This window comes from Lissotriton vulgaris, chromosome 7 (assembly GCF_964263255.1).
Source record: "Lissotriton vulgaris chromosome 7, aLisVul1.2, whole genome shotgun sequence".
NCBI lineage: Eukaryota > Metazoa > Chordata > Amphibia > Caudata > Salamandridae > Lissotriton > Lissotriton vulgaris.
The window spans coordinates 48,025,019-48,036,590 of NC_141695.1; the positions used below are offsets into that span (position 1 = coordinate 48,025,019).

An 11,572-nucleotide genomic window follows, 5' to 3' on the forward strand; every position below is an offset into this window, starting at 1 on the left:
GCTACAGTGCGGAAATCGTTTTCCGCTCCACCAGGTTCAAATGTCACCAGCCGCCACTGGACGAGGACCGAGGGAGATGATGGGACAGGGTCAACCTGCTGCCCCAACAAGCATGGTGGACATCTGGACATCACCATCCCTCCAGACCCAAGATCAAGAACACCCTGAGGGCCCAGCTGAAAGCAATAACCCCAGCAATGGCAAGAAGATCCTGCTATGCAAATATGTAATATATATTTGTCCAACCCTAATCCCCTCAACTTTTCTTAAAATGTAACATTGAGTGAATTTGCAACTTGTGTATATGTAACTCTAACCACTTGTATCTGTAGTAGACTTATGTATTTACTACCATTCTTATTAGAACTTAGATTTTATCTGTTTGTACCTTTTATGTAATTCATGTACTCTGTACTAACCAGTTATGTAACTAACAGAAATGTAACTGGTTGTATTGTAAAGCACTTTGACACCTAAGGGTAACGTCTGCACTATATAAAAACAGATAACAAAATTAATGAATAAATACATGTGTAAATCAGTCTATAGGAACTGTGGCATATGAAATGAGGATTACAAGGTTTAGAAATCACGTCACCCATACTAGTACGCAGTATATTTTAAGAGTGTTTCGTCTGGAGAAGCACAGACTCAGGATTTAAAATCTACCATGGTGGTCTAGGTTGGGTTTACTAAGAAGAAGGTACTCCTAACATAACAAGCCCTTTTTATCAAGATTAGGATAGTAAAAGACTGGGAAAAACATAACTGTCCAAGCTATGCCATGCAGTTTGCAACATATCTTTGATGACAGTTTGTATGTCACCCTGGTATATTAGGACTATAATTTATCAACTGCAAGTAACAAAAGGATCTCTTCAAGCAGTAGCCCACTGAACTATCTTCCCCCCTCATTACCCCCACTGAGCATCTTGTGGTCCGCTCTCTTACTTTTTCTCCCCCGCTCACCTGTCTCCTAATGTACCGTCCGCCCCAGTCTTCACCTTTGTTTATGCCAGCCCTTCAGGACTTATTGGCCACCTTGGCGGTCAATTATGCCTCAGTCCTAGTGCTAGGCGATTTCAATTACTGGCCCTCGGACCCCCTTGAGCGTACTTCCTCCAAACAGTTCACTGAATCACTCCAATCCCTGAATTTTGTCCCTCACATACATGTTCCGACACACATACACGGTCATATATTAGACCAGGTCTGGTCTCTCAATCTTTCCGTTTCCTCCATGTCTGTATCCCCATGTCCCTGGTCAGACCATGCCCTAATCTCCTTCTCCCTTCTCCTTAAACCTGTCACTAAGGTCCCGCTCGCCAAAAACTTCTGGGCACAGAACTGGAATCGTGTTGATCTCCCCTCACTGTGTTCCCTGCTCCTGAACTCCTCACCTAACTTGACAGGCTTATCTTCTTCATCACAAGCCACCGCTATCAACACCTGGCTCGCTGGAGGCTGCGGCTCGGTAGCCCCCCCTACGCCGGATTTCAACTCGACGACCTAAGGAGTCAAATCGGTGGTTTAGTAAAGACTTGAAGGAACAAAAGCTGGCCCTTCGACAGGCTGAGAGGCAATGGAGAAGGGACTATTGTCCTCTACTAAAAATCCACTAATCCACACTATTAAGTGATTATAAAAAAGCAATACTAGTTGCTAAAACTGCCTACTTTTCAACAAAAATTCTGGTGGCAGAGAATAAATCTAGGGAGATCTTCACAATAATTAACGATCTAGCTTACTCTGACAGGGCCACACCTAAACCTTCTTCCACCCAGCCCCTGTGTGATTCGTTAAACTCGTACTTTTTGGAAAAAATTACAATCATCAAGGCCAACTTTCCACCCCCCTCTCTTACTTTTGTCGAATCCTTCCCTCCTATTGTCCAGTGCTGTCTTTCTTCGATTCCCCGTCTTACTGAAGAAGTATTCCTGGAGATACTCCTAAAGGTCAAATCAGGCTCTCCGGCGGACATCTGCACGTATTCTTCAACAGATTTATTCTGTTTGCACCCAGCCCCCGATCACTTTTCTTAACAGTTCCCTTGCCCAGGGGGTTGTGATCCCAGCACTGAAATCAGCCACAATAGTGCCTATTTTGAAGAAGCCCGGTGCGGATCCCTCCGCCCCAGCAAACTATCGCCCCATTTCACTACTGCCCTATTTGGGCAAAGTGCTTGAGCGCCATGTAACATCGGTGCTCAGCGCCCATGTAGAAGCAAATTCGGGCCTGGCGTCTCGTCAGGCTGGCTTCTGTCCTAGGCACTCCACTGAGTCCGTCGTGGTGTCGGTCCTGGACAACTTCAGGGAGGGCATGGACCAGAACAAACACCAGGCCCTGGTGCTCCTCGATCTCTTTGCCGCTTTTGACACGGTGGACCACTCCATCTTGCTTTCACGTGTCAGAGCGGCGGGAATCGAGGGCTCAGCCCTGGTTTGGCTTTCGTCCTTCCTGAGGGACCGCACCCAGGCGGACCGGTTGGGGGATCTCACGGCCACCCCACTCAAGGTCACCTGTGGTGTTCCCCAGGGTTCTCTTCTTTCCCCTTTATTGTTTAATCTTTATATCTATCCTCTAATCTTTGCACTCCAGCAGCTGGAGGTCACCGTATACAACTATGCGGATGACCTCCAGCTCATTTTCAACCTCTCTTCTTCTTCTTACTCTGTTTCTAATTTTCAGACTATTATGATTTTTATCAGGGACTGGATGAACCACAACCATCTGAAGCTGAACCCAGACAAAACCGAGCTGGTTCTCACTGGTGGTTCTTCCAGTCCCTGGAACTCTCTATTCTGGCCCTCTTCCTATGGTCCCCCTCCCACTCCTTCTTCCACAGTTAAGACCTTAGGTATCAAAATTAACAATCATGTCACTCTACACTCACAAATTAGTTCTGTTGTTTCTTCATGTTTTCTCACTCTTCGTACTATTTGCACTGTTTCCCGTTTCTTCTCCCCCCTGGCACTTAAACTGATTATGCCCGGCTGGATTACGCCAATGCCCTGTACACTGGCATCCCGGCGTACAGTCTACGGAAGCTCCAGATGGTCCAGAACCAGGCGGCCCGATTAGTGTACGGCCTTTCCCGCTCCCACTATTCAACCCCCTTACTAAAGGCGCTATACTGGCTTCCTGCCAGGGAACGATCCCTTTTTAAAACTGGCTGTATGGTCTTTCAGGCCCGCCAGGGTACTGCTCCCGCTTTCATTACCTCCTTGATTAGGGAGTATGTCCCTGCCAGAGAGCTTCGCTCATCATCCCAATCATTTCTGCAAATTCCACGTTACAAACGCAAAAAGTGGTGAGGGGCCAATTTTTCAACTTTGGCTCCCACTTTTTGGAATTCCCTCCCCAACCACTTACGGTCTGCTAAACATTACTCTTCCTTCCGTAAAGATCTTAAAACCTTCTTGTTCAAGCAGGCCTTCTCTATGTAAATCATCTTTCGCCCATTTCATTGCATCAGCATCTACTGCTTCTTTCTGCTAAATTTGTCTCCATAGCGCCAAGAAACCGCACGGTGAACGCAGCGCTTTATAAGTATTTTAAATTCAAATTCAAATTCAATTCAAATTCAAATTCAACTATCCACATAAAATACAGTTCAGTGAGCTGCAGGGTACGCGTTATTTGCAGCAGGCACATTAACCCTCTGTGCTTCTTTCTGATGAGTCAAAACTACCATTTGACAAAACTCTGATCTCTCTCCAGCAGGAGAAGTAACGACCAGAGTTATCTTGAAATGTTATTGTTGCCTGAAAAATGCAGGAAACACAATGAACTCATAGGTTTTTTATAAATCCAGCAGCACCCTTGGGCTCAGTGCTAGGTGCACGAGCTCTAGTCCTACTGCCTTAGAGCAGCCCTGTGTGAGGCTGTTCCAATAGATATGCCCTTTTGTTGATATTCAATACGGCTCGCCTTTTGGCTGAATTGTGCCACTGTGGTTACTTGTTCCTGTTGCTGACTTTAAGAAACATCTTTTTTTATGTTCCGTAGGTTTGCTTGAAGGTATAGCACGTTTAGAGGTTTCTACATTGGAGGAACCCTTTATATCCGGGCTCTTTAATGGCCGTGTAAGATGCGGAGTCAGATCACAGAGCATTTCTGACCAGCGCGATTCCCTGTCCTTGGCGGCGCTTACGCCAGACACCCTTTACCACCGCATCATGAAAACAGGGTTCTGGAGCTGGTAACGTGTGACAAGGACGTTTGTGTTTATTTATGGTGTCGAATTTTGTTCTGGTGGTGGTGTCTCTTCTTGTTATGCTGGTATGCATCTGTGCAGCATTATTGAAACGTGATTTAGTTGGGCTGTACTACCGTTGTGTTGTGTAGAGTTTTGAAATCATGTGCGCTGTTATGTTTTAAGTGTACTAGTATCTTGCTTTGTGTGTGGTAGTGTGATGTTTTTGTTGCTTAATTTAGAAGTATCAACATATGCTGCTGTATTTTCGGCCATGGTTTGAAGGTTCTTGTGACAAACAAACACTTACCTCTGTGCAAGGTGGTAAGATAGCGCTGCTCCAGATGATCAACCGCTTAGGACACCAGTCAGGCCAAGACTTTGGCTGAGACTCTAAACTCTCTTTATCTGACACTGCTGGGAGTAGTATTGTGGCTGTCAGTAGGCTCTCTCGGAGACTGACAGCGCCTCGAGCTGGGATTGTGGCAAATAGTGCCTTGAGTTGGGGAGGATGTCCAGGTGCTGTAACTAATGGAGGCTGCAAAGTGCATGGATAACAATCATGGACTCCTTTAGACTCCAACCTTGGTGCTAAATCCAATCTAAATGAGTCGTTGTTTGGGCACCGCGGCTGACACCTTGAGGTTGTGTGCACATTGCAATTGTGAGCACAACTCGAGAAACAAATGCAGAAACAACGTACACCAAACGCGTCATTTTAATTTTTGTGGGGAACCTTGTAGTGTCCTGGAAAATGTAGTGTTCTAAGTTGTTGTGAGTATTTTTGGTTTGAATTATAGAATGTGATGACGTGCGAGAGGGGTGGCGCGCGGCGCCGTCGTTGGCGCTGCCAGCAGAAGCAGATTCGCGCAAGAAAACATTGTCCACACCTTCTTTTAGGAGCAAGAAAGGCCACTTTTATTTTAGGACAGGTGCATCATAAATATCATAAACACATTCATTATTTATTTATTATTTACATAATTCAACTCTACAGTGAGCCTACGAAACCAAAATCCCAAAAACCCCGAACAAACTCCTGCCTACTACCCCTAGCCTACCCAATGCTACCCTTCAGGATGGCCAACCCGCTCCAGGCTGCCCACCCCCACTAACAAAAACCCGCCTACAACAGAACAAAGGCACCCATCCTAACAGTGGCAAACCTACCTAAACTAAACAGTGCCTAGAGCACCGCAAAATAAAAAACCCAGAAATAAATAAAGAAAAAAGAGAGGGAGGGTGGGTGGGGCAAAACAACCTCCCTTCACGCCTCCCGCCCACGCAGTTCCTAACCGCCCGCCTGACTTCCCCTTTTAATCCCTCTGCTAATCAGCCCCCACCTGGTAATGTTCCTCGCGCGAACCTGCCCAGGGAGAGACCGGCTCGCGCCTGGCTCTCCCTGGGTCCCCCCTCGCGCAAGAAAACATTGTCCACACCTTCTTTTAGGAGCAAGAAAGGCCACTTTTATTTTAGGACAGGTGCATCATAAATATCATAAACACATTCATTATTTATTTATTATTTACATAATTCAACTCTACAGTGAGCCTACGAAACCAAAATCCCCAAAACCCCGAACAAACTCCTGCCTACTACCCCTAGCCTACCCAATGCTACCCTTCAGGATGGCCAACCCGCTCCAGGCTGCCCACCCCCACTAACAAAAACCCGCCACCCAGGAAAACCTTTAGCGTTTTCCTGCCCCACCTAAAGGAAAGGAAGGAGCACACCACAACTGTACCTGAAGAACCTTGCTAATCAAGTCCCTGAGTTCAAGGAGGTAAAAAGAGAGGCCCAAAGCTGAGAGATGCACACCGTCCTCACAAAATAAATGATGTTCAGATACTTTTAAATGATAATGGTCCAAACTGTAGATACCCCAATGTTGACAAAAGGGGCGCATTGTCCTGTTCACTTTCCTTCTAGCCTTTTCCAGTGCAGAATGGTTCCTCGCCCCACGCCATTGCACACGAGGCACAAACTCAGTCCATATAAGCATGGTGCTTACCCATGTGGTTCTGATGATTTCCAGGTCCTGCTTCATTAATTTTAACAAGGTCAACCCAGATAGAGAAACCAAGTCATTCTCTCCCAAGTGTAGCACCAGGAGATCCGGAGGGCCCCCCAAACACTGCGAAACCAGAGCAGCCAAGGCGGGAAAAAGCCCACCCCAGCGCATTCCCCCTGTTCCATGCCAGGAGACTTCGTGTGTCATACTGTTCAGACCAAGTGATCTCCCACAGAGCTGACTGGCAGCGGCTAAAGCTGCCCTTTTAACAAAAGAGTGCCCCAGTATCCACACCCTTCGTTTGCATCCGGCGACTGATGGCCAGGGACCTAGGAGAGAAAGAAATGTTAGACAAGCCAAAATGCCTTATTTCCTCACATACTTTTCACAGCACTTAGAACGCCAACGACCAATTCGTCGGATCTGGGACCAGTCCCACCCCAACCGAGCGGCCTCCGTCGCCGCACCAATTCGGAAAGAATGAGTACCAAATTGAACAGGATCCTTCCCCAAGCGCAACAAAACCTTGCGTAAAACAGCCAACAATTGAGATGCAACTATGGGACTACCATCCGCATGACAAAATATGGACCCCTGGAGAAACTGCGAAGAGGACACAAACATTTCCCATTCCCCAACCGGGCAACATGCAGAGACACCACTCCTACCAAGGAACACCCACTTACCCCTCCCCATCTGGTCGGTTTTAGATGCCCGCAGCCACAGCCGCACTCTGTCACTTTCCAACACCACCTCATTGCTGGTCATACCTACCCTGCCCCGCAACCCCAACAACTCTGATGCCCGAAATGCCCCAAAGAACAACCAAATAAAACACAAACGAAATTTGGCACACTCCAAAGCATCATAACAACACACCTCCAATTCCGGCAACAGCAACTGGAGCAACTCAAAAGTCACTGGCTGCCTGAGCTGCTGACCACCAGCCCGGAGCCTGGCCAAACCTTTCAAAACTTTACGCACCAACACCCCCCCAACCGGATCCCTCCCCCACCAAAGCTGCCCATAAAAAGAAACCCCAGCCAATTTGCCAGAAATGGTAGTGGGCGATAAGCCTTTGTCCGCCAGATGTAAAACAAACTGCAAGACACAGTGTTCATCAGACCAACCCGCACCAATCGGCCCCATCGCATCCTTACCAAACTGCAGAAACTCATTCCAGGCTTTCACATAACCCCGCCTGGTGGATTCAGCCACTGAATTTTCTACCAAGTGGTGGACCCTCAATCCCCCAGGTCCCATACGTACTGTGGGATCGCTGTTGGTTCCAGGTCCGCCCCAGGAGCTAACTTGCGGAACTCGGACCACTGAAAGCGAGACAAAGAATCAGCGATGCAATTAGAAGTACCAGGAACATGCCGTGCTTTAAAGACAATGTTTAATTGCAGACACCGCAGCATGAATGCGCGCAGGAGCCGCAAAACCCGCAAATCACGAGCCTTTTGGTGATTGACAAGGTGCACGACTGCCAAATTGTCTACGTGAAACAAGACTGAGCGATTCTGAAACTCATCCCCCCATAGGTGCAGAGCAACCAGCAGCGGGAAAAGCTCCAGAAACGCTATGCTGCGACCCTGATCCTTCCAGTGCGCCGGCCAGCCGGCCGCGCACCATCGACCTTCCCAAAAAATTCCGAAGCCGTGAGCCCCTGATGCATCAGTGAACAACTGTACTTGCCATATCATGTCCTCATCCGCAAAAAACAAGGACACGCCATTAAACTCTTGTAGGAAACGGAGCCAGACAGTCAAATCGGCACGCACAGCGGTGGTAATGCGCACCCTATGATGGGGAAGGCGTGCTCCGGACATGGACAATCCGAGACGTCTGCAGAATGTCCTGCCCGCCCGAACAACCCGGCAAGCAAAATTGAGGTAACCCAACAACTTCTGAACAGTTTTCAAAATAACTTTCCGCTCCCCCAATACCAGATGTATGAAAGCGGACATTTCCTTCACTTTAGCCACAGGCAATTTCGCCACCATAGAGAGAGTATCAATTTCGATCCCCAAGAAAGTCAGGGACGTACAGGGACCCTCTGTCTTGTCCGGCGCCAATGGAACCCCCAATTCCTCCGCTAGAGCCTGAAAGATGTTTAAAGCCGACTGACACTGCCCAGATCGACCTTCCCCAATGAAAAGAAAATCATCAAGGTAATGACAGACCAATGCGTGGCCACTAACAAAAGTGAACCGCCACTGCAGGAAGGTACTGAAAGTTTCAAAAAGGGAGCATGACACTGAACAGCCCATGGGCAACACCCTATCCACGTAGAAACTACTGTCAAAATGCATTCCCAACAGACTGAAATCCCAAGGGTGAATGGGCAATAGCCGGAAAGCCGACTGAATGTCGCTCTTTGCCAGCAAAGCCCCAACACCAGCCGTGCGCACGAGCCGTAAGGCATCGTCCACCGAAGCATAATTGACGGTTGAGTCAGCTGGATCAATAAAGTCATTAATTGATGAACCCTCGGGCCAGGACAGGTGATGGATAAGACGAAACTCCCCTTCCGCCTTCTTAGGCACCACACCCAGGGGCGATACAATCAAGTCAGGCAGAGGACAATTCACAAAAGGACCAGCAATCCTACCAGCCGCAAGCTCAGCATCCAGTTTCTTCCGCACAACATGGGGACTCTCCTTCGCAGACTTCAAATTGTCCGACCACCTGCCCACCCTGGGTCCCTGATACCCAATCCTGAACCCAATTTTGAAACCCCAAGACAAAATCTTAGCGGCCTCAAAATCTGGATAGTCCACCAGCCAGAGATCGAGAACCTCCTGCCTAATAGGAGTAGGGGCCCTTGTAAACAGACTGTTGTTGCTGCCCCCTACCCCCTGAACCTCGTCCCTGCTCACCCACTCGCTGGCCGGGAAAACACTGGGTGAGGGCATGCTTCCCTCCACACTGCGAACACTCGTGTTTGTACCTGCAAGCAGGTCTGTTACAGGAACCCCTGTTAAAATGCCAGCATGTGCCAGAAGCGGCTGACTGACCTCTGCCCCAAACCCCCGCCCCAGACTGAGCGGGGCGAGCTGAAAAGGGCCGATAATACACGGGCTGCCCGCTAGCTGTGTGGGTCGTAGCAGGGGGGTTTGCCGATGCCATCCATTGCAACCATAACTCCGAATCCACCTCACCCCACGAACGCTCAGGGAAAGCGCTCATGCGCGCCCTGAATTCGTCATCATAGGACAACAAAGCAAAGCCGCCAAAATAACTGTGAGCCTTGCGTATAACATCAGCATATTTAAACATGTCTATTGCTTTCTCAGGATGACGTTGACAATAAACGCTGGCATAAATAAGAAAGGCCGAAGTCCAGTTCTCTATGGACTTCGGAACACGAGGCCTCCGAGCCAATTCTAATTCCTCCTCCTTTGACCCTTCTTTTGCCTGAACATCCCTATGTAGAAGCCGAAAAACATCCACAAATGCCCCAGACCATATCAAATTCTTCGTTTTTTCAGATAAATGAGACCCCAAAGGCATTCCCACCCCAGAATAAGGCAACTTTTTCGGTAGGATACTATCCTCCGTGACACGTGTGGCATCCACCCCGCCCACCCCCGCTGTAGAAACTGCATTTGCAACTTGCACATTAGAAACATTCGAAAGTACAGGCCGCTCAAGCCTCGGTGCCAGAGCGACTCGCTCAATCACAACCCCATCACCCGTACCAATAGATCTTGTACTCTTAACAGGGAGACTCTCCCTAGGTTGCCACACGGACCACCACCCATCCTTACCTCTCGGTAACTGCTCCGGCTGCTGTGCGACAGCCCCACGATCCCTCTGAGAAGGTCCAGGCCACACTGCCCCTCGTACACCTGCATGGTCCGCTCGAGACTCCTGCAAAACACGAGAAACAGTGGGTTGCCCCAACCCACCCCCCTGGGCCCGTGCTGCCAAAAGCCCAACATCTTTGTCTCTCAATTCCCCCTCTTCCAACTCATCATCATGAAAACTCCCACCGAAAGCTTCATCAGAAAATTCCACTTGAGCACTACCACTGGGCATAGCCCCATCACCAATACCCCCATCATAAAATTGCCAGTCGATGTTTTGAAAGCTATGTGCACTGAAAGCTGTAGAAGAGCCGTCCGCTCCAGACAGCCCCCCTGTAAGCCCACCACTGGAAACAGCCGTGGGGACAGTTCCCGGGCCCGTAGAAACAGCCAACAGCCGCCCAGCCGATGGCGCAGATTGAAAACTGCGGCCGCTCGAGCCAGACAAAGAAACAGCCCCAAAAACATTGCCCCCCACAGTGGAACCGCAATCACCCCCCGACGCCAGAGCAGTGACACCCACCGACCCAGCCTCAGGGCCACCCAGAAGCCCACCTGGACGACCCCTGGGGACCGGGAACAGTGACTGGCCAGTGGCCGGGGGCGCTCCCTTCCGCAACAAACCCCTACCACCCGGGGTCAAGGAATTGTGGGGGGGGGGCCGGGGGCCAGGAGCACCAGTTGGAGCAGCCTTGGCCGGAGGGGGCAGCAATGTATGAGCAGCCCCCATCATAACCACAGCAGGAGCCGGGGGCAGGGCCTCAGGGTGGGTGGGCGACGTCAGCGTGGCACAGGGGTGCCTGGCATCTGCAGCAACCGAAGGGGGAGTGCCCACATTAGGGAGGGGGGCAGGAACAGGCCCCGGCAATGCAGGGGAGAGCAGATAACACTGCCCGTTAAGCCATAAATATGGGGAGACCCCCTCTGCCAAAGGCGGTACCGGAGGGGAAAAGGCAGGGGGCACCGAAGCAGGTGGAGGGTCGTGCAAGCGCCCATGCTGCTCCAAGCTGCGCCCACGCTTGGGCTTGGGGCCCCCCCGCAACTTCCCCGACTTCCCAAGTGCAAATTCGCCTGTGCGCGGAGCCAGCCGGCCCACGGAACGCCCCCGCCTCCCCCCGGGCGCCCCTCGTGCACCAGCATCGAAAAACGGTAATGAACATACCTGCTGGAGGGCGCCCGGGTCACACGGCGGGGGTTCTGCTTCCACGGCGGGCAAAATAAGCCCAGGCCCGTCTGCCGGCATGGCCGCCTCGCCGTCCTCCTCTTCCTCCGGGCCCGGCGATAGACACGCCTCCACAGCCCTGGCGACGCCCTCCGAAGCTTTGCGAGGGGGGCGGGCCATGCCGACCCAGGCTTCCGCCGGGACACCAGGCATCAACAAGTCCTCGCGCCCTGCCGCACAAAGGATTTGGACAGCCCTCCTGACCTCCGCAGCTTCCTCCATAACCCAGGACAGAGGTGGGAACACGAGCGCAAAACAACCTCCCTTCACGCCTCCCGCCCACGCAGTTCCTAACCGCCCGCCTGACTTCCCCTTTTAATCCCTCTGCTAAT

At 50.5% G+C, this 11,572-nt stretch overlaps 1 protein-coding gene across 1 annotated transcript; it reads right to left on the minus strand.

The window, feature by feature from the left end:
* Nucleotides 1-5,885: 5,885 nt before the first annotated feature.
* On the minus strand, nt 5,886-11,360 carry LOC147700689 (uncharacterized). The gene is made up of 2 exons (XM_086929181.1): nt 9,980-11,360; nt 5,886-6,535 (listed from the first exon to the last, which is right to left on the minus strand). Exons 1-2 carry the CDS (start codon nt 11,358-11,360, stop codon nt 5,886-5,888), a joined length of 2,031 nt encoding a protein of 676 aa, XP_086785307.1.
* Nucleotides 11,361-11,572: the final 212 nt, after the last annotated feature.

What these genes read in the sequence shown, in the direction of transcription:
- LOC147700689 (XM_086929181.1), bottom strand. Translation starts at nt 11,360, where the DNA reads ATGGCCCGCCCCCCTCGCAAAGCTTCGGAGGGCGTCGCCAGGGCTGTG. An exon ending in GCCGGAGCAGTTACCGAGAG is followed by an intron (nt 6,536 to 9,979) that starts GTAAGGATGGGT and finishes TTTCTCTCCTAG; the next exon opens with GTCCCTGGCCATCAGTCGCC.